At 41.5% G+C, this 23,493-nt stretch overlaps 1 protein-coding gene and 1 long non-coding RNA gene across 2 annotated transcripts in view; both read left to right on the plus strand.

Moving 5' to 3' along the window:
* LOC116965471 overlaps positions 1–5,919 on the plus strand; it is a 33,219-nt gene extending 27,300 nt beyond the window's left edge. Inside the window, exon 4 of the long non-coding RNA XR_004409380.2 lies at positions 465–5,919. This is a non-coding gene — a long non-coding RNA (uncharacterized LOC116965471). The remainder of the gene's footprint in view (positions 1–464) is intronic.
* Positions 5,920–9,300: 3,381 nt separating this feature from the next.
* Positions 9,301–23,493, plus strand: part of RNF11 (ring finger protein 11) — a 33,690-nt gene continuing 19,497 nt past the window's right edge. Inside the window, exon 1 of the mRNA XM_042808358.1 lies at positions 9,301–9,778. Coding sequence (XP_042664292.1) covers positions 9,656–9,778 — 123 coding nt within the window. The 5' untranslated portion in view covers positions 9,301–9,655. The remainder of the gene's footprint in view (positions 9,779–23,493) is intronic.

Here is a 23,493-nt window from a genome sequence, read left to right on the forward strand (position 1 = left end):
ACTCCTCTTGATAAGAACTAGGAAATTCCTGGCTTTGTGATATCCAGATCATGAACTTTTGTCTCTTTTTTAATCACCATGCTTAGTCAGATATCCACGTGTAGAAATACCAACCTCTGTTCTCCCAACAAAGGGGTTGGTATGGCACCCTATTCATACACCATCTTCCTTTTTACTCTTGTCATCCCTTACAAGCAAGGCACTTCAACCAAACTTTCCCTGGGTACACCATCTTCACAGAAAAAAAAGTGGTTACATTTCCTGTTAGAGATGTAGGATGTCTTTTAAAGAGCAGATTAGACTTAAGCACATACCCATCTCCTACTTTAAATTCACACAGCTCTAACCTGCAAATTCAGTGAAGAATAGCTCTTTTCTACTAATGCCACTCAAAATTCCTACTGGGATAATTCCAAAACCTTAAAAGTCATATTCTCATATTCATTCTGTTTGCTTCTCAACAGGTTATGCTGCTCAAGACATTATTCTTTTTGAATGGAGTATAACTGTCAAATGCCAACCTAAGAAGTGAAAAAAAAATGGAGCTACAGATGTCTCAGCGCGGAGGCACTTCTGCCAAACTTTCCCTAGATGTCGCTACACTTTTTGGCTACTTTATTACAGCCTTTATTATTAAATGGGAAACGATCATATAGTTTCCTATTTTCTTCATATAGAAGAAACAGAAAACTATCATATAGTAACCCAGTTTGTTCAGAGTGACAAAAAGATATTCTAATTATATGTATATATTATTCTATAGAATATATACAATATAGTCTACTACTGTCATACTGAGATTTGAAAATAGCTTTTATCACAGGTTTGTTTTCATGCTCCTTTTATCTTCCTAACACTCTTCCGACCAAGTGCATTGACTCACTGAGTCTGGTGTTGCTTGCCCTTTTCCATTACTTTGTCCTGAAACTAAGTATCTCTTTACGGATATTCCCAAAGTTTCCATATTCCAGATATGCATGAGTTTTCATACATGCTTTTCTATTGTCTTAATAATCTTTTTTCAGAGAATGTCCTTCTGCCCTTACATGATTTTGCCACCCAAAGACTCATTTATACTATACAAATCCTACAGCACACTATTCTGGGAATTCAAGGCAGGAGTCAGGCTTGTTAGTGTTTTAGCTGATTCAGATTTAAAACAGAGTTCTGAGAACAACATCCTATTTCCATCCCTGTTTATCACCTCTCTACAATTCACTATTTCTTACCTGTGGAAAAAGTCTCCAAAAGCATATGCTGATTTCTGCACATGAATGAAGTTTCCATATTGTCCAGCAATATGAAGACTCTACAGTTTATTGCAAAGACTACCAAAATATCTTCAGATTTTCTAAGTATCTCAGATCTGTTGTGCTGAAGTAGTCATCGATTGGTTGTCCACAAGATGGGGCTTCTACAACAGAGATCTTTGTATGCAAATTTAAGATTCTGATGCAAAAGCTATGAATGGCATCATAGTTGACAGGAACACCTTCAGCCCGTACTTTCAAATTTTGGCACAGGAACAGTCCTCACAAGGCATCCCACTATCCATTTCTTTTGCAAAATCAATAATCCTTCAGGGCATCAAAATACCAGCAAGTGATTCTACCTGGTCCTTAACCCTTGCAACGTGCTGGTGTACAGCTTATGAGCCAGCGGCAATATGAACCATTACAATCATCCAGTGTCTTGCAGAGATTCTGTAAGGTCATCTACTTCTGCATGAGCTTTTGTGGAAAAGTGAGCAGTCCAAAACACCAAATGAGGCACATGTTGTTTTGAGACATTTCCTAAGTCAATATGTAGCCTAATATATGAATTTCTAAAGCAGCCTACAAGTCCACTGTTAGGATGTTCCTGTTAAGATGATAACACCTCTAAAAAAAAGTTAGAGAAATTAGCTCCACAGAGTCTGTAATTTCTACAGACTTAACTGAAAGAGGGAAAAGTTTGCTGTTGCAAAAACTAACTGTAGGCATGCACTTCAAAGCAAATGAAAAATAATTTATTATACACAAATTTTTTTAAACACTTTTTCAAAAAAATAGGGATATATTTACAGTACCTTTAGCTGTCTTGTTTCAGTGTGAGAGTTGTTCTTGTTTAAAGAGTATGTGATTTGTTCTGCTAAAATAAAGGCCTCCCTCCTCTTTTGTCATATAAGTAGGCTTAAACAATTGAGATTTACATGTCATAGGAATCTCCACACAACCAAAACCAGGACAGACTAACCGGGATTGTACAACTATCTTCTTGTATCTCTTCTTATAGTACTAGAGAGAAATCAAGAAGACTTAATTTATGATATTTCTTGTTCTCTGCATGATGTTTTCTAGAAGTTTTTGCAGGAAACACAGTATCCCATCAGACAACAGAAGTGTCTGAGCATGGAAAAGCAAATACAGGTACAAATTTCCAGCCTGCTCTCTCTGCAAGAGGAGGGTGTACACACATGGACTATTCAAAAAGTAAAACTGAGTCTTAAGAAGAGGAAACACTTCTGGGCAGATGGAAAAGTTAATTTCCCAAAGACTAACTCTTCCCCAGTGCCAGAGGCAGTCATTCACAATCACCTAACACTTTTTGTGCAAAATCTTCAGTGGTTCCTTCTTCATGTTCCTTCTGTTCAGTCTCCAGTAACTTGTCCTCTGCAATTCAGCTAGCTTAGCCGTTACAGACCAGTTTCAACATGAACTGCAAAACAGTACCCTTCAGAATAATAATCTGGAGAAATATAAGAAAATCTGAGTGGGCAGGAATTACACAGAGAAGGATAGGGAGTGACAGTGTGCTACAAACGGAAGTCAATGATGTTGTATTATGAAAAAGGAAGGACACTAAGTTTGATAAATGGCATTTTTGCACATACTAAATAATATTCTCTTTACTCAACACTGAGTTTTTAACTGGAGTGCTCTGTCCAGTTTTGGATGCCATGGTTATGGAAAAATTGGACCAAAGAGTGAGTCTGCATCACGGTGAAGAGTATCAGAGATTTACAAATCGTGATCCATAGGGAAAGACTTAAACATAGCAGCGTAACAGTTTTCAGACATCTGAAATCACCACAGTGGTGCAGACAGGACACGTAATAAAGAGTTTGACTTGTAGCAATCTTATGCATTAGGAGAAATTTTGAAATTGCAAGGGATTAGAACACAGTACCTACAGACATCATTCAGTATCCAGAAACAGTTTCAACAGTTTTCTGTCAAGGAATGACAGAGACATAGATGATCTTGGACTGGGACAGAGTTGTGTGCCAGAGGGTCACATTCCATATGTTCTCATGAATCTTCCCATGCATCATTTTACCACTCTGTTAATGCAGACTTATAGCTACCTACAGAAAGAAAACAGAGATTTTAGGCTACAGGAAAAATGGTGAAAATAAAAAACCCAAGACAACTTAGGAGAAGGTGAACAAGAGGTGTTTTAAGTTGTGCAGTAGAAAACATATTCAACTTGGACAAATGATAAATGCTCCAATTCTGTTTGAAAGAGGAATGAGCATTTTGGATACTGTTGTAGTGAACTGTGAGGAACAAAAAGTCTCTAAGATAAAAGTCAAATTCAGATGAAACAATATCATGTTCAACTTCATATCCCTCATTAGTTGAGGTAATTTTGGCTTCTGAACTTGCTACTCAAAATATCTATCTTTTCCCCGCATCTTGGGCAGAATATCCCTAAACCTGCAGTGACAGTACCTGAAGACTAACAAACTGGACACTGGTGAACTCTGGAAAGAGCTCGTTCCTTGCAAATTCAGGAAGTATTTACACACAGCAAAAAGTGAAGAAACACCAACACTTCAATTAAAATTTAAAATGACATTAAAATGTATTAAAATTAAATTAAAATGTAAATGTTCAGTTCAAACATAGATTTCTGTGTATTGAACATCCTCTACTTGCTGAATGCCAGCCTGGTACTCAAGTGTCCTAAACCCTGTCAGAGGGACGTGTCAGCAAGTCACACTCCCACTCAAACACAACAGTTACCTTGCAGTAACTGTGATGCCTTACTATTCTGCTACTGGGAACTTCACCACACATTCTACTTAGCCAATTTTTCACCTACTGTCATGTCTTCTTACTGGCATTTTCTAAGGATATAAGGAAATATAAGAACATATACATAAGGAAATATGAGAATTAAAATAACACAGCAGTAATGCATCTGTTGTAAATCACCCAAGAAAAATGAAACAATATAAACCAGTCTGGAATCTTTTGGGGTTATCTGTATATAATCTACTGCAACTAAAACCATTCCTAAAACATTTGACCTAAACTGCCTTTCAAAGCCCTCAGTAAGCAAGATTCCTAGGTCATCGCTTCCAATGCAAAACTACTTTTGCAATTTGAAATAATTTCCTAATGTCTATCTTAAATCTCCTACTCCAAGTCCATCACCTCTTGCCCCAGACCCACTGAACATGAATAAAAATGTATTCCTTCTCTCTGGAGAGAAGCTTTTTAAATTTTGGAAGATCATTACTACTTTTCCCAGCACTTTCCTTTTCTTTAGACTAAACAACCCCAATTCTTTCAGTCTTTTCTCTTAGATCATGTTTTTTAGGTCTCTGATCATTCTTGAAGTTGAGACTGTGGTACACTGAAGTTGAGATATGTGGTACACTGAGAAAGGAAAACCGACTCCTACACAAAATTCACCACAAAGCTGGGTGACTGAGAGTTTGTTTGAAGAGGTTACTTTTGTATGATGACTGTCTGCTTTGTTGTTTGCTTTTTTAAATGCCAAAATACATGTTATTCTTCTTCTTTGTGAGATACAGTATAGGTGCCCCAGTACATGGAGTAGGTAGGCGTGACTCTCCTTGGTGATAAAACATTCCGGATCTGGGGAAAACAGCTCCTATGGAAGGCAACTTATTTATGCCAATAATGGAAAATATATCCTTATCAAGATGGTATCTTTGGGATAAATTGATGTGAGTTGTATTTGTGATACCAGGATAATTTAAGCGTAAGTTTAAGTAGTTTTTAGAAATATCAGCAAAATGATGCATCATAAAATGCTTTTCAGGGAAATTTATTAGTTCCATAATTGCTTTCTAGTGCTGCATTCACTCTCTCTCTAAGAAAACAATATAAAATTGTAATATATACTGAGAAATGTCTACAGTTCAGCTAAAATCAACAAAACTAATAATCATCACGTGCATTTTAGAAGATACTATGTTCTTTATAACCAGATAAATTAACTCAGTCATTCCCATAATCAGATTCACATATATAACAGAAGAATGTAATTTACTTCCATTCTCCAGAGGTATACAAGGCCTTTTTTTCCATTTAAAGGTTTTAAAATTGTAATGTGTCTTACTCGCCAACATTACCTGAGCAAACAGCACTATCTTAGAACCTGTGAGTACCATGGCATGGAAAGATTACACTCAGAGGTTAACTGTGCTTCTGCATATGAATTGAAAAAACAATTTTATCCAGAAGAAAGATAAGACATAATAGGAGATGATAAGTGCTGGAAAATAAGCATGATGGAAGGAAGAGAAAAAAACTTTTCCGTGATGAGGACAGAAAAGATCTTTCAAAAGCTTTTGTTGAGCATGACACATTAAACATACCCAAAATGTTGTCCAACAACATCATGACCATGGATCATGTAAAATGAAGTCACCAAAGTGTCTTTTATCTATAAATATAGGCAATTTATGATCTCAATTTTGCAGAGGAACTATTAACAAAAAAGTTTTTATGTCCTCAGTGCTTTTTAGAGTTTTAACTCAAAGATAAAGGGATTTTTTAGTAAGATAGCTCATCATCTCTGGCTAGCTCATATGAGCCTTAAGAATACAGCACTATGTAACTCGTCTCCCCTCATATCAAAAACCTCCAAAATAAAACATTCTATTGTTTGCACCCTTTAAAAGCATTTTTCACTAATTTCCATTTTGTTTTTAAAAATACATTTCACTTAGAATATGCTAGCTGCCAAAAAGTGGTCAGAACAGACCTGTGTATAAGATTGCTGTATCTAGACTTACCAGAACATTAATCCTGTACGCTGGCAAATTTCAGACTACCCCATTTCCATTCTGACAACAGATTATAGCCATTTTTTCAAATGTTTACAGGTAAGAAAAAGTTTCATTGACTTAGGTTCCCAGTTCTGTATTGATACTAGGCGGATAAAAATTTTTGTATTTGCATTCATCTTTTTTACCAGTACTACCTATGCAGCCCTAAGCCACTACATGGCTCTTTCTTCCATCTATAGCATCACTTTAAGGCTCTGGAAAATCCAGTCTGAGAATTACTTGTTCCCCAAACTAAGTGGGGGAAATAAAAAACAGATAAAATGGAAGCAATCAGTTAAACTGTCCTATAGTTACGCTGGAACAGAGAAACTGTACTTGTGCATCACATCCTCTCAGAAAAAAAGAGACCATATAAAACCTACTGTGAGCCTCCAAATCTGTACGGAACAAGGATCTCCTACAGCATGAATAGCTCATAAACAGGGGCCTGTTTTGTTTTGGTCTAGACTCTATTTAGTCCATAGTCACCTCTACTATTCTGCATGTGCAAGGATCACCTCTGTGTCTATTTCCACAAAAGCAGATCCTTCTAAGCAGCCTCTGTACTTACAAATATTATCTATGGAAAGCAGGTGCAGTGAAGTCTCCCAGGTCTGTTCAATTTTCTGAAACTTAATACTAAGAAATGGTGAAAACAGCTCATGTTCTCTGGACAAAAGACTCCCATCAAATGGTTACAAACAACCTCTAGCTTGAAAGGCTCTTGAGCTGCCTTCTTGTCCTCAAGCTGCAAAAAATGTGGTAGCAAAAGGAGTAGCCTCACAATCACACCACAGCATATGCAGGGATATTAAAAGACAACATCTGTGCATTCGTGAACACAAGAATTTTCCATCCTCCGTTCTCCTGGACCGCTACACAAGTTCTGAGCTGGTGGTGCAAAGCCATTATTAACCACCTACCTGACATAACAGGAGTGAATGGATTAGAAAAACAAGTAGCTTAAGCCATTCCTACTTGGAAGAACGCAGTAATGACTGGTAATAGCTCTTCCTCGTCCAGAGCTCTCAGGGGTGCAGAGCCTGACACACTGCAAGGCCAAACGCAAACTGCTGCTTCCTCTTTGGTCTCTGTGAGTCCACCATGAAAAGCAGATCTTTTTCTGGCATTTGACAAGTCTCCATCTTTTAAATGGAGACCACATTTGGAGCATCCTGTACCTACTAATGCGAAAGTTTTAACTGGTCTTAGCAGTTATTCCTTTTGGAGATCTGCCTCAAGGTCAATAAATGCAACATCTATACTGTGGGACCCCAGAGTATATCCCACCTGTGTCCTAGCTGCATATGAGGATGAGACCAGAAACCCATGTTTGCATGCTGGTTTCCAAAGAAAGGAGATCTTGGCATGCCAGACAGTGGGGAGGCACCATATGCTCCCACAGGACCTCCACACTGTACAGGACCAGGACTGCAACGCAGTGTAGCCCATGCCTGTGGTCTAGATTGAGCTACACCAACACAGGCTGAAGCTCCACACAGAGAACAAACCATGAAATGACAGCTGAATAAAGAAGTCTTTCTACTTGCCAGTAATCTTGTTCCTGATGTTGCCACTGCACAACTGAAAATACCAGTAACAGAGCTGGAGCCTCAGCACAAGGTTCTCATAGCAGAGAGCTCTGACATTGCCTTAACCTTGAAATCATTACTGGGTGAGGCTGGATCCTCTCCAACAGCTGCTTGCCTCATTCTCCTATTAAACCAAGTCAACATACTCATAGGCTAAACATCCAAATGAACAAGTCACGTACCAATAGTCATTATTATTTACAGTACTCCATTGCAAAGCCTCTCCACCACAAGCAACGCTCACGATTTGTGAACCATTTGTATTATCAGTTTCTTAGAAAAGCCTAAAGCTGTGTTTGAACCCCATAAATGTCAATAATAACTTTTATACTGCTACAGATTTTACACTGGGGCTATTTAGGTTATCCATTGATAAGCAGGAAGCCAAAAGTCCTTACAGTAATTAAATGAAATCTTCAAGGAAGAACTCATATGGATAATCAGCAAAAAGTCTGTTCCCAGGCTGAGGGGTCTACCACAGGACTCCTCAAATGCTTAAGTAAAGGTTGTAGAGCCAAATATGTCACTATGGACAACTGGATTGTAGATGCTTTGGCCCAAGGTGGAAGCTCTAGTGTAAACCAGGACTGATACGGAATAGCAGGGAAGTCTGTGGTAAGCACTGTCCATACTGTACTGCGTTACAGACCATGCCTTCTAGATGTTCTCATCTGCACTGAATTTGCTCCACTTTAACAAAAATACTGTAACAAAAATGGATTTTTAAATATAATCCATGGTTTGAATCTGAAAGCCAAGGAGGGATTCTGAGGAACTGTCCCAGATGACAAAGCTGGAAAGAACACTGGAAGGATCACCTTGTAAAGGAGAAAGTGTCATACCCCTCTACATGGTTCTGTACAAACACGACGCAGTGAAAGAGGGGCATTTGCTCTCTTGAAATTTGCATTTATCTATACTTACCTATATCCCAGCATGAGTAAATTTTGGTGAAGGAAAAAAAAGAAAATAAATACACGGCTTATCTTAGTATCTCCTTATCAGATCAAAAGCCTGAATGGCTACCTTCAAAAACACAGAAGTGATACAATACGCGCCTGCTGCTCCACGTTCGGGGTTCAATGCACTGCCCCTACAACTGCAAACTCTGCCCACTCGAGCAATGCCGGCGATAAGCAGCCAGAGGAACCCCGCTTCCTCCCTGCAGCAACAACCCAGGGGCGAACCACACGCCGGGGACGGATCCTTGGCCTCACACAAACCACCACCAGCCGGGACGGGGCGGGGGGAGCCCCAGCGGCCGCCGCGGAGAGGCCGGAGCTCCCGGTACCGCCGGCCGGACCCCCCCAGCCGCCCCCCCAGGCCGGCTTTTCCGCACCGCCATGCCCGGAAAACAAACAAAAACAAAGCGCTCCCGGGGGTGGAGCAAAGCGGCACCCACCATTTTGGGGGCCGGGGCGGGGGGGAGCCCATCGCTCTGCAGGCGGCGGCAGCCGAACGGGTCGTGCGTGTGCGTGTGTATGTGCCCCCATCCCGGCCCGCTTTGCCTCGTCCCGCCAGGGCCGCGCAGGGCTCCGCGGGGCCGCGCAAGGCACCGGGGGGCCGCGCGGTTGCTACCCTGGCCCGGCGGGGAGGAGTGAGAGGAGGAGCCGGGGCGGTCCGTGCGACAAAGCCCAGTGCGCAGGGAGCTGGTGACCAGGAAGCAGAACAGCGTCGGGGCTGCCGCGGGGCGGGCGGACCCCACCGGAGCCCGCTGCCCCACGCCCCCCCCCCCTACGGGGGGTGGGAGGCCAGTCCTGCCGCCCCCCCCCCCCCCCCCGGCTCCGGGGGTCGGGGCAGCTGCGGAGCGAAGCCGAGCTGCTGCTAAGCCGCTTAGGGCCGGGGCTGGCATGAGCCTCCCCGGCGGGGCGGCTGCGGGCTGCGCGCTGCGGCGGGGAGGCTGAGGGAGCGGAGCCGCCGCCGGCGGGGGCTGGCGGTCCGTCCCTGAGGAGGAGGAGGCGGCGGAGGGGGAGCCCCGCTCCCCAGGCGGGGGAAGATGGGGAACTGCCTCAAGTCCCCCACCTCGGATGACATCTCGCTGCTCCACGAGTCTCAGTCGGACCGAGCCAGCTACGGGGACGGAGCTGAGCCGGATCAGGAGCCGCCGCCGCCATATCAGGTAGGAGAGGGGAGGGAGGGGGGCCCCGGGGAGCGCCGCAGCGGAGGCCGGAGGGCCCGGGGGAAGCGGGGCGGGCAGCGAGGGTCGGCGGGGCCCTGGGGAAGCGGGTGAGGCTGAGGGGCAGCCGCCAGGCCGCTCGCCCTGAGGGCCGGCCCCGGAGCCGCCGCTGCCTCCCTCCTTCCCCGCCGCCGCTCCTGCGCTGGGCGGCCGCCCGAACCGCTCCCTTTCCGCTCACGCGTACCGGGGCGGGGGGGGGGGGCGCGGTGTAGGGAAGCCGCTTTGTCTCTTCCAGTCTCGCAGCGGGGGGAGGCGAGGTTCCGGCGGCGGGGAGCGGCGGGCCGGGACCGGCGGTGCCGGTGCCGGGCAGGGGGCGGCCGCGGGGTCCCGGCGGCGGAGGGCAGGCGCTGGCCGGCCGGTGCCGCGTCCTTTGTTGCCCGCGGTGACATCACCGTCTGGCGTTGCGCTGCACGGGTGACGCTCCGGGACGGGGACCGCGGGCGCGTGCCCTGCCCGCCTTTTGTCCGCGCGCGCTCGCCGCCGCCCGCGCTTCGCTCCCGTATTTTTAGCAGCATCTGATCCCCAGTAAGTAACTCCCAGCGCGGTGGATCCTATTTCCCTCGGTCGTGTGGGGCACCAGCAGGGAAGTGTTTCCCATTGTTCGCTTTTTTTTTTTTTTTTTCTTTCCCCTGTCTCTGAGGGAATCTGTTAATTTACGTTTTGATGACGAATCGGGGGGGGTGGGGGGGCGCAATTAAAGGCCGGGTATTTTCTTTTATCGCTTTCCTCGCAGCGGATGGTAACGTTGATGTGGAGTGGTGATGGCATTAGTAGGAAAGCTCAGCTCTTGGCCGCTGCTCGGAGGGGTGGCCGTGGAAAGGGGAGGCTGAACTTGGGGTTGCACTTGTCTGCTCCTTGTGGTCTTTATCCCCGTATATAGAAATGTATATTACCCTAAACAAGCCATCTACAGTAAGCAGTTGTACAGCACTAAAAAAATGGAAATTTTTTTGGTTGTTGTTTTGTTGTTTTTATTTTTTTTTTTCCAATGGTATAACTGCACCTTTTATTCAAGTTTTAAAAGTATTTTCCTATCTGAGATAATAGGATATGTTCCAGAGAAATCTACAGAAATGACAGTTGAGACGCAACTTCTGGAGGGTGGCTTGAGAGATCTCGGTTTTGTAGGATGGGAGTCATTCTGTAGTTGCAGACCTTAACATATAATTAACAAAATTGCAGGAAGTATTTAACCAGGCAGACGTGTAATTTACAAATGCTTTAACAACTTCAAGTATTACCGCCCTGATAGGAAGCCCCGTAAGTGTTGAAGAGAAGCCCCATACGTAGCAACCCTTGATGGTACAGTGAAGCTGCACTGGTGTTCCTTGGCAATATATGCCTGTTTGTTTTGTTTGGGTGCAAAAACTTAATATTAAAATAAATTCCATGATGTGGATAATTTTTTTCTGAATTATGTCTGCTGAAGTCCAGTAAAAAGAAAGTGCTTGCTGGCAGATTACGTTTTTTAAAGGTTGTGTTGTTCTAAATTAAGCCTGAATTGTCCATGCGGTTTAGTAATGCATTGTATTTTTGTCAAAATATAAAGTTCGACTGTTTGTGCTATTTATTGCGTTTACATCTGTGATTCTAGGAAGACTTGTGGAGGTGTTTTTTTTCCCTTTGAAAACAACCTGTTAGCTCTTCTAAGAGTCACAAATCAAGTATATGCCTCATGCAGGCCTTCTCGTATGGATTTCAGTGTAGATATCCAGTGACAGAAAAAGCACAGTGTTTTTTTTTTTACCTTTTCTTGATGAAGAACTACTTCTTCATAAGTGTGGATGACTGACTGAGGACACAGTGGACAGTGAAATAAATGAGCCTACAGGTATCTGTTATCAAGCAAGTGAATTCATAGCAAAACTTTCCTCAGTTGGAGAGCTGTGTAGCACTGGGTGATGCGCCTCTAGGCGCTTGGCTGTCTCAAATGTTGTTGCTTGTCCTGAAAGCTCCTCTGATGATCCTAGTAATTCATAAAGCTTCACATTAAGGTAGCATTTTGTCTCATGTAGCCAAAATTGAAAGCTGCCCTTTACACAGACTTTGAATCACAGTGGTTTGTGATTTTTTTTTTTTTTTTTTTTTTTAAAAAGGCCTTACCTGTGATATTTTGCAGCATTTCATTCACTTTGAGGTCAAAGGGATTTATAATTTTAAATTGTTTGGGGGTTACAAGATGTACAACCCGGACTCTAAATGTGAACAATTCCTTATGCTCAGTTATTGCTGTTGTGCTAGCAATAAGTCACTCTCATTTTAACTTTCAAGTGGCAGCTTGGATTCGGTGTTACAAATGGGAATTTAAGAGTTTTGTTGTTGTTTGGGGTGATTCTTTCATAGTGTCTTAACCAGAATTAGAGCGTGTATAATATCTAGATATTAGGAAAGAAAGCAAGGAAGAGGATAAAATGAATTTGAAAATTGTTTGTGGCAACTAGCAATGTGTGCAAGAAACTGGGAGGTGAACAATTTGGAATCTAACTACTGAAATTACAGCCATAGGATGGACATATCTTCGAAGAGAATAAAATCTTGTATGTTCGCTTCTCTTGCGTTTGCAATGATGATGTGTCAACTTCCTGAATAGATCTTGCAAGGTATGCAAACTAAGAGAAGGAAGCTTGTTGGGTGAAGATACCCAGTTGTAGAAAATTACTTCTATGTCTCTTGTAACTTCTGTATTATTTTGACATTTAAAATACTTTTTTGTGTTCTGATAGGATTGTGCCATGGGCATCCATATGGGAATCTTGTTAAGCCGTGATTTTTATTTAGCTATTTGTTTCTAACTGCAAAATGCACCCCCAATAGTCATTTCAGTATTGCATGTCAAATTTCTTTTATCATTGAGTGCTTTTGAACTGGCTGTGTGAAATTCTTGCTTCCAAAAGTGAGATTGAAAATTGGATTGGCAGTATGGACACATGGAGTAACGGAGAGTATAACTTCCATTCAGAGGCTCTGCATAGACCTGTCTTCGTGCTCTCAGTTTCTGTGGCAGTATGTGTTATAAGCTACAGCAGAACGGCTTCCGAGAGAAAACATCTTTTTAAACAGGTATCTTGAGTTAATGTGAAAGTGGTCCATTAAAGCATCAGACACTTTCCAGTGCATCAAGCTTAATGGCTAACATGGGAAATAATTAAAACACACCAAAAAAGGAGTGTGTTTGTGTGATTTGGGGAAAGGAAGTGATTTCAAGAGTGGATCAACATTTTCAAAGACAGATGCTAATTTTGGAGGCCTCCATTTTAGAACCCAGAAATTATGACTCTTTTTCTAAGTGCTAAGCACATGCAACTCCATTTTTAACCAGTGAGTCTGTGATTAGGAAAGAGTTAGCTTTGGTTTTGTTTTTTCTCAAGTCCTCAAAACTGAGTATGCTTTCAAGTTTGTTTTCCTTTTCTGTGTATGACTTCTTCGCCATCTGTTGGCAATATGCCTTCTGCTGTTTTTCCAGACAAGTTCGCTGTTTTTTCCAGTTTTTCTTACTTCTAGTAGTTCTTCTCAGAGGCTTTATTTTGCAGAACAGATGTGCTCCTTTTCGTAATCATTGTCTCCTTTTTCTATTCTTAAATAGTTCCTTAATAGTTGCAGGAAATAATTGGCCAGTTTATAAAACTCTGGAATTTTATATAGTAAAGTACAGAATAATTTACATCTTTTCTCCCTGAGTTTCTAAGTTCTAAGTACTACTGTGGACAAAATACACTGCAGTCTTCTAAAAAAAGATATATACCACTTGCTAAATTAAGAAGCTGAAAGCATGAGAAATAAGCGCAAGTTCTTGGTATTGATGCAGAACTCATAAAAGCATGTTTGATATGTTGATGTGGCAGATAAACTAATAAAGTATTTTAGCCCTTTACTTGAAGAGATCCGAAGTGTGCTCCAGTACTCAGTACCACTCTGTGTTGTCTTACAGGCCCAGATAAAGTGTTTCACTAGATCTAGTGGATTGTGGATTTTTTTTTTTTTTTTTTTAGGGATTAATTTAAAATCTTTTGACCTGGATACTCCTTTGATTAGACTGTAGGCACAAAATGAGACGAGAGATGACAAACATGAGCTTAACCCAATGTTGTGGTCCCATAATCTTCCAAAAGCTGTTGGGGACCAGGTTTTGAAAGCACAATTTATGATGTCTCATGGCTTCTCTTAAACTAAGGTTGCTGCAGTAGCCTCCTCGGGCCTCCTCTGTTAGCTGAGTGTCACCTGTATGCATCGCAACCTCATGCCCATCCATCTGTCTTGTCATGCTTCATTCCAGCTGTTGCCAGCTTAGGGAAGGGGCACAGCAACTGGTGATGTTGGTGCCCCTAGTGTCTAGTAAGTCACTCTCCAGGATTCCCTCGGCCTTAGAGCAGTGCAGTAGATGCAGCCCTGGAATGTTGCTTATCCAACATGCTTGAAGTAGTCCCCAGTTTGAACAGTCAGAAAATTTTTTGAATTTTCTGCATTTCTGTGTGAAACTTGCCCCTGTGGATACATGTGTTGGATATGTTTTGCTCAACAGAGAAACAAATCTTTTTCTATGTTCTCATCGTGACTTAAGTAATATATTACCTTGGTGTTCTGATGCTGTCTTTTCAAAGGCATGGTAATCAATATCATTAAAAAATGCAAACCAAATTAATTCCGATATAGGAGTTGCACCCATTTATAGAAACATTTGGACAAAATTCTCTTGGGTCGCAAATGAGATGATGGATCATCTGTGATTGCCTGTATTGTACAAGAAGGAAGAGTGTGGTAGTATAACATGTTATAATTTAACATTGAATGGTTGTGCAAAGCTAGAATGGTTGGTATATGTTGGAACAGCATAAGAGAAAGTAGGATGCTATGGGAAAACATTACAGATGGAAAGCTGGCCATGAAAAAAAGCAAACCAACTCGTAAGTTTCCTTTAATGTAAAAGGAAGGAGTGTATTTAAAAATTGCCTATGCAGGTCCTGATATTTTCTCTGCTTGTTCTCCACATCTCAGTGATGACATGTATGAATTACAGTTGCATTTGTGGATGTGAACTGAAATACTGCTCCAGTCCACAATTCTTCAGTCTGGTGGAAACTTCAAAGGGCTTCAAACAAGAATGTCTCTTTGTTGGTGTGTTGCTTGCTAGTGCCTTCTGGCAGCTGTGCCCTCAGTGGAGATCAGCTCTGGTGAGGAAAATGACAGAGGAGCTGAAGTTGAGAGTTTGCTGCATGGATAAGAAATGGTAGAGTGAGCCAGTGATGTTTTGTGTTCACTTCTTTTCAAGAATATGATTGCTTAAGCTACCTTATATAATTCATTCTCAGAAATGAACAAGTGCTATAGTAGTATTCTGCAATAATATCTCTGACTGTGAAAGACCAAGCACTAAGTGATAAAGTCACTCCTGATGAATAGCTACAATACAATTTAGGTAGGCAGCTGCATTCAGGAAATCTGTTTTATGGTGCAGTTCTAGTAAATTATTTGTAAGTGCAAAGCAATAATAAACTTTTTTTTTTTTTTTTTTTTAAATCTCTATAGGGATATACAGTTAATTTATCCAGACAGTAATGAAATATATGTATTATGAGCTTCATTGTGATAGCATTCAAGATTATTTGGTTAGTGAACAATAGGCCATGACACTCCTTCCATGTCTGAAGAACTTAGCAAGTTGTCTAGAGAATTGTATTGCTGGTAATCAGAGCTAGACAGAAAGTTTCCTGAGGGTGCTAAATCTAGCTTCCTTTCTAGGTGACAGTTAGAAAAAACTGCACCTGTATTTCCTGTCTTAGTGTATACTGGTTTCAGTGTAGCCTGCCAGGCTGGCTGATTGGTGCTGTCCTCCATTTTGCTAGTGAAAGAAGCTGGGGGAGCAGGGGGAGAAAAGAGGAAAGAAGGGAAACCTGAAAATAAAGGATACCAAGTGATACCACATTTAGGTAACTTTAATCTTGAAAATACCCATTCATAAACTGTTTTTAACTAATATTTTAATGAATATTGGCTGAATGGTATAATTTTTTGCCTGCTTAAAATAGATTATTAACTCCAATTGGTTATAAATATGTGTTAGACATGGCTAGAGGAAATGGGGAGTGTATGCTGGTGTTTGAGTTCTGTGTTATCATCCTTCTCTTATGAAAGTTAGAGCTGGTTTCTAGACTCACTGTTGTTGAGTTGACAATTGGTAAAGATCTGTTCCTAACCATTCTGGCCAGAAGATTTTCAAGAGGAATTTTAAAAAGAAGAGAATATTTTTATAATAACATTTGATGAAGTACTGTTTGCTATTCTTCATGGATTTCTGCAAGAAGTGTCTTAAGTTGGATCAAAATGCTATACAAGGTCTGCTCCTGTTTTCCCGTGTTCCTGTTCATCACTTCAACAAAGGAAAGAATCTTGGTTTAATGAACACTTCTGCAGATCCTGGTTATGGTTGTAGTCAAACTAGTTGCAGAGCGTAAGGTCAAGAAACTAGAAATAACACTGCTTGCTTGTGACAGACTTGTGTCTTCCAGTCTTTGTGCTTGTCCTTGTTAATGCCTCTCCATAGACACACACAGAGAAACGTATTTATATTTTGAAGAGGTAATGTTCTGTGGAATAGACTAAAGCAAATCAGCCATGACTCTTCTATGAGCTAATGAAACAGTCCCTAAGAGACCAAAGAATTACAAAATAATTAGGTTTTTCAGGGATGTTATGGCTGAGTTAGAATAAAACCTCTTCAGAGGAAAAAGCTGAAGAGTCACTGTTCTTTGACTCTAAAAGGCAAAGCAAGCTTCTGTCTTGTTTTAGACTGCAAGAAAACTTTGCCGTGACACCATGAAGGTCTCAGAACTGAAGATGTGTCTAGCTTCCTGAAGGTAGGAGGTGTTTTTATAGAAGATGCTATCTTTTTTGTTGTTGTGCCAACCTCTTGGGGGGCAGCCGCAGCAGTGACCTGGCACAGCAGAGCTAGTCATGTGTAGCTTCTTGCTGGGTAAAGCTGTACTGTGGACTTCAACCAAAAAAACCCCCACCCACAAAACTAAACAAAACCAAATCCACCCAAAAAATCTTTCTAGCAGCCTGAGCATAAGCCATCCTCGTTCTTAGTTCAGTCTTCTGTTTAGATTGTAATTTTTAGCAAGTCACTTAACTGTTATGTGCTTTAGTTTCCTCACTGTAAAATGAGAAGTAAAGGAGTAATAAACTTTAGTGCAGGCATGCTCAGTAATTTAATTCATGTTTGTAAAGTGTTCCATGATAATTTTATTTTAATAAAATAATATTCCTCTATTATAAAATGAACCTCTGCAGGATTTTATGACTGACTTGCTGCTATAGAGAGGGAGTTTTGTTAGAAGATCTGTTTAAGGCAGTAGATAATCTCCTAAAATCTGTTTTGGAATCTGATAGTTCAGTGTTTATTTGGCAGCCCCAGATGCTCAATTAGTAGAAATGAAGAGGCCGTGGAGATGTTAATAAGAAATCTTGCCTAATCAGGATGCTGAATCTTCATTATGCTGGGAGATTGCACATTCTTTCAGGCAAGCCAACCCAAACGAGCAATATTGTCCTCCCCAAAATCTAAGACCACTGTGTGTTTAGGGAAGCTCTTATGTTTCCTGTACGTACCACTGGTTCATTTCTGTGATCGGCAGCTGCACATCTGGACTTTCTGAACCATGGAAAATAAACCAGTTTTATGTTTTGAAGAGATAATGATCTGTGGAATGGACTAAAGCAAATCAACTGTGACTTTCCTATGAACTAATGAAACAATTTCCAAGAAACCAGTTATAGAGAGTGGCTGTTTTATTTACCAGTCCTCCATAGGAATCTGCCAGCCGTTCTGTTTCTCATCAGTGAAGAAGAAAGTCAGAATGCTGGTGGCATAAAAGCTGCTGGGCCATGATCCACGCTCAGTGACACGGACAAACAGCAGATGCGTGCAGCAACTGGAGGAGGAGATAAAAGAACCGTCCTTTCAACCGCAGTTGCGTCAGCCAAATCACAACCAGCTGGTTTATTGCATCGGGCATTTCTGCTGATCCACCAGAATGCCTGCGCATGCTCTCTGCTACGCACACGCGCGCACACGCATACCGTTGTATCAAAGGCTGGGCTGATTTTTGAGCGTTCTCATCCTTCCTCTGTTTTTAGTTTAGGGATGATGTAGACCTGAGGTGCCTGGGGGAGGACTGAAACTGTGGGAGGAATGAGAGAAACTGTGACTCAGGAAATTCAGTTCCTCCCTTAGCCCCAGCATGCAGTGATGAATGTGCAGACTATTATCCCTGCAATACTGAAACCTGTTTCCCTTGATCATATTTTTTGGGCCCTGGAGAGGCCTCTGTGTCCACTCATCTGCTTTTTCCCCACTTAGAGCCATTTGTATTTCTAACTACAGTTCAGAAGAGGTCCTTGTATGTAGTTCACTGAACTCCAAGGCCAAATGCCCCATGCAGGGAAGACCTCATCTTCAGTCAAAGACAAATCTCAGCTGGCTGACAATGTTGAGTTTTCCAAAGCTTGAGATTGTGGCTAGCCCATGTGCCATTGAAGTTTGGACTTCTAAGAGAGGTCCTAGAATCATCAAGGAAGTGCCTGGCTTATGACTAATAAAATTTAATGAAGCTGCATGAATATCCAGTGGTAAGCAGAAAATCAATCCGTCAGTGCTGGTTTGGACAAAACCAAGAAATCTGCTGTCCTGCAGCCACGATTAAAACCATTACATTTACCAGATACTGCCAGTTTCTAATCTTTGTTATGGCAAAACTGCTTAAAAAAAAAAAAAAAAAAAAGACTGGAATATCTAGAATATAACCCAGAAATATAACATAGCTATATATACTTGGACAGTAGTTCTGTAGAGACTGTAAGGTTTCCCTATAGTCCTCACTGCTCTCACTCTGTATGGTTCTCCTGATGATTTCTATACAAGCTCTAGCCAGAAGAAAATGGAGCAATGTTTATCTGACTTTATTTATTCCCATAAGATGCATCTTTGGTAGCGGGGGATACAAATCGCTTATGACTCAGTGTGCAAACGTTGCAGAATTGGATGAGGCTGGATTCTCTTGCCCTTTCTGTTTCAGAGCTGTGGGAGACTTATCTCAGAGATCAAAGTGCATCAGATTCCATTATTTCAGTATCTGTGGGACAGTATAATGCATGACTGCCCTGGGACGATGCCTGTGTCTGACTTTTATTCATCATTGTAATTAAACCCAGATACAGAGTTTGTTCTGTGCACTGAACGTTAATCACAGTATTTTATTAATGTAGTTGTCGAAATCTGTAATTCAGACATAGTATAATTCTGCAGTATAGACTGACCTGTATTTATTTTGGCTAAATAAATTAATTTTATTTAAAGCTCAGAAAGAGATGTGATTGCTCTCAGGTTTTGAGCAAACAGATGCAAGCAGTGCTTGACTACAGACTTACCAAACCGCTAAACTGGTTTGGTCTGTACTACTGCTTTACAGAAAGCAGTTAACTGCTATGTTCAGTGGAAACTATATGAAGGGCTCAGATTAGCAAACTAATGCTCTAAATTTAGATTTAGTTAAGACACTGAAATTCATATTTTAACACCTGTATATTTTATGCTCTATAATAATACTTGCTTAAGTGCCATTGTCAGTTTCTGATGTTTTGGGATTTCTTTTAGTTGTTTTCTGTTTAAGTATTAGGATTTGTATTGCAGTTGCGTCCATATATCGTCAATTTAGCTTATGAAATATGACTAAGTAATCGCTTTAGTGTCTGCCTCACAGAGTTCTGTAATGTTGTATCTATAGATTTGTAGACTTTAGGGCAGTTGCAGATTATCTTGTAGAGAGTGGCATCCTTGACAGTATATTGCCCTCCTTGGAAGAAAACTATCGTTTTTAAAATTCAAGAAAAAATACTTTATTTAAATAAACTGTTAATTCCTTTCTAGCTTAGTTCCTTTTCACTTCTTAGTTCCTGGATCTCTGAGGCGCTGTGGGATGTTTTTACAGTGCTTACAAGAGCTAGTAAAATTCCATCTATAGTCATTAAACTGAGCATACAGGTCTGTACCTCTACTTGACAATTTTTAGGGATCTGCAAATCGGAAACTAATAAGAAGCACTGCAGAGGTAGTGTTACTCTAAGGTCTGTTGTGAACCAAGAAGACTCCTTTGTCTGCCCTGGTAGAGGCACACCTCTCTAGCTAGTGGCATCCATGTGATGCTGTAGTGGCAGTGATAGCCAGGTACCCTCCAGCAGCAGGGATGTTAGGTGATGCCCTTTGGCCCAAACCTAAGTGAGATGCTCAGTTGTTCTCCCACTCCGTCCTCAACTGGAAGTGGTAGTGTGGTACTTAATCCATTGGAGTGGATTCATATGATAATTTGCCTGGCGTGCTGCTGGTTTGTATATAATACTTCCAGTCAGTCATCTATAAGAACCAAAATTAGGTGTAAGGAGGGATTTTATATTATGTCTGAATTTAGACAAACTCTCTGGAATTTCTAAAAGTTGAAGCTGTATTTGTTTTACTGTGTGACTAAACTACTGAAAGTAAGTTTACCAAAGAATGCCCATTTCTATTTTAAATATAGCAGGTTTCTTGATTTACAGTGCATGGGAGTCGGGTGTTCAGAGACACGATGTTTAGTGACTAATTAGTTTTATCTTTAAAAATCCTTTAGGAAAGAAAAAATACTATTAACACAAAATTTCATGCTCCAAATAGTCTTTGTTTTCCTCTATAAACTGTATTCTTGTTTAATGAGTAACCTGTTTTTTTTTTTTTTTTCCTACCTCCCAGAAAACGGAAGATGACCTAGATCTAGAGCTTTCTGAGGAAAAGTTCACCGTATATATAGCTTCTCCTGAAGTGTCTTTATGTAGCTGTCACATACTCTGAGCTGATAAACTGAGGAAGAAAGAGCTATGGTTTTAGGCAAGGAGGATGCTTTATCCTTCCTCTTTTTTTTGGAGGTTGATTAAATACAACTCGCGCACATGCCACTATTTGGATTCTGGTGTGGTGAAGGCCAGACTTCCAAACTCCCAGCTGCAACATACAGAACTTCATGTCTGTGTTTCTCCTCAGTGTGCTATGGCTGAATAATGACCAATTACCTCTTGGTTAACGAGTGAATTGGATCATGGCTTTGTGCTGGCAGAATTTTCTGCAGTGGACTCTGAACGTGATACTCTGGGGTCAGTGTGTTCTTCAGTCTGGTTGGATCACGCGGATGGAGGTTCCTCCAAGAGGTGCTGCTGGCATGGCGGTATTTTTATTGGAAAGCAGTAACAAGGAAAATGGTAGTAACAGCTATGTAACAGATGCTTCCAGACAGGCTGTTGGTGTTGAGGGGTCAGACAAATGTTCCCACCTCAGGGTAACAAGTCAAGTGGTGAAAAGTACTGTAGGCTGAGGGAAATTTGTGCATCCTTTTGTCAGCGTAAGGCCCCCTTTTAAATATAGGGGGGTTTGAGTCACTGCATCAGCAGCCTGAGCTATTTGGTCTTGTGCAGCCTTTCTGGGGAGAGAAGGATACGATGTCCCTAAAGAAGGTGCTGCAGTCTAACACTGCCATGTACTCCTCTCCTGAGGCCTTCATCAGACTGGGGATGGGTGCCAGTGGAACCCACTGGGGTGTGTACACCTCTGTGGGGAACCTACCATCTGCATTCATTTAACTTGATTTGAGGCAGGATTCTGCTCCAGCACTTACAAATAATTTCTTTGACAGACATTGTTCGGGAGTGAACGCAGCCGAGACCAACGGAGAGGCTCGGGGGATATCTCAGTGTTCAGCGGACCACAAGCTGAAACCAGGCAAAAATGTGGCGTGACTCATGATCGGTGGTGTGTGTGTCTGTGTTTCTGGCACAAGGAGGTCTGATCTAACCGTCCACTGCTGCCAGAAGGGATTTCTTTGCTTTTCCCTCTTGTTTTCCACTTGCAGCCGTATGTTCTGCAGTTGCTTCGTGGTGGCTTTAGTGCTTATCTGATCCCTCAGTAAGTCAGCTCATACCCTTCAAGTGTCTGAAATGGGTTCTCTTTTATTTTCCTCCTGTCAGACTAGTGAACCAAACTGCCTTCCTGGTGGAGATTGGATTTATCTGCACTCTTTGCCATCTATGTATTGCATTTTACTTTGTGACATCTCTGGAAAGGTCTAGAGATGTCAGGTATTAGATGTGTGCTATTACCACCAAGTATTACAGGAGTTTTGGCTTTTCCATGTTGCAATTAAGGATATACTTGGACTGAACTGCATACTATGCACAGAATGAATACCTGATACTGGTTTGGGCTGTGAGTGCATTTGGGAATAGTTAGCACATGAAATGCAGTCTAAAGGTGCCATTTCTAACTTCAGTGGGGTGGTGATTTCAGCCGGAGGGATTTTGCTGCTTCAGAACAAATATGTGATGTAGACGAAGCCTTAATTCTGTTTTTCTTAAATGTGATCTTTCTGGTTAAAAAAACCAACCAACCAACCAAAACAAAATAAAAAAAATAAAATTAAAAAAAACAAAAACAAAAACAAAAACAAAAACCAAAAAACCCCACCAAAACTCAAACCAACAAAACATAATAAAATAATAGAAATTTGTCTACCACAACCACCACTGAAGGTGCTTCAGTGCTTTTCCTCACTATTTTCTTTTTTTAAAGGAGCTTCATGAATGTTACCTAACAGTTCATGAGTATATTTGGTAAGTACAGGAATGGGTGAAGACTTCCACAGCCTGTTCATGTTGTGCAGCAGACTGTGATATCCCTTGGGACACAACTGACTACAGTAACATCATTCATCTGCATTGTGGGGTGCTGCTGCTCTGCCTCTTTCCTCACACAAGCCTTCCAGTTATGACTCCGTGGATGGTTTCCAAAGTCTGAACGTAACTTGGCAAGCTTTGTCACTGCTGTTAGGAGTTTGATTACCTTTGTGCATATGTATGTAAGGACTGCCTGTGTATGTGGCTGTTAATAAAACAACCTCCCAGTTGTCTAAAATGTTTAGAATTAAGAAATTATGTAAGTATGCAAGAGCAGAAGCAAAGCTGGACACCTCAGTTTAGCTGTTCTGTTTTATATGTTGTGATTCCTTATTCTAGTTTGGTGTCCCTCAAGAGAGGCCACTAGTTTCCTGTTGAAGACAGTCTTAAATTGTGGGACAAAACCCTGTTTCAAGAAATTAACTGGAGAAACAAATCTTACTACTTCTTCATGTGTCTGCCTATGCAGCATTACCAACTCCTGTCATTTCTGTGGTAATGCTATGCTCTTACGTAGCTTGAACCCTCTTGCTGAGTACTTTTCTGTTTACTTTTCTGAATTCAGAACCAGTATTGCTAAACACAAGCAGTAAATACCGTCTTTACAGCTTTTTGGGATCTCATGTACTAAGTCGGGTCAGGCTTAATTTTTGGCTTGGAGACCTTTAAAAAATGCCCCAAATCCACAGGAGATGGGGGCTGCTGGGGCAGTGAGGGACACTGTTCCTTGTTGGTCACTGGTAAACAAATGGCCCAGCACATTGTTGAGGCTGTGGGGCACTGCAAAGCTGTAGGAATTGTTTTCTCAATGAGATGACTTGCTGCCACTAATGTTTCCTTGGTTTAGTTCACAAAATATGCTGGCCAGGTTTCAGTTTGAATGTAGTAATGCATTTCAGCTGGACAGAATA

This window comes from Tyto alba, unplaced genomic scaffold (assembly GCF_018691265.1).
Source record: "Tyto alba isolate M040663 unplaced genomic scaffold, T.alba_DEE_v4.0 Super-Scaffold_1000006, whole genome shotgun sequence".
Classification (NCBI taxonomy): domain Eukaryota; kingdom Metazoa; phylum Chordata; class Aves; order Strigiformes; family Tytonidae; genus Tyto; species Tyto alba.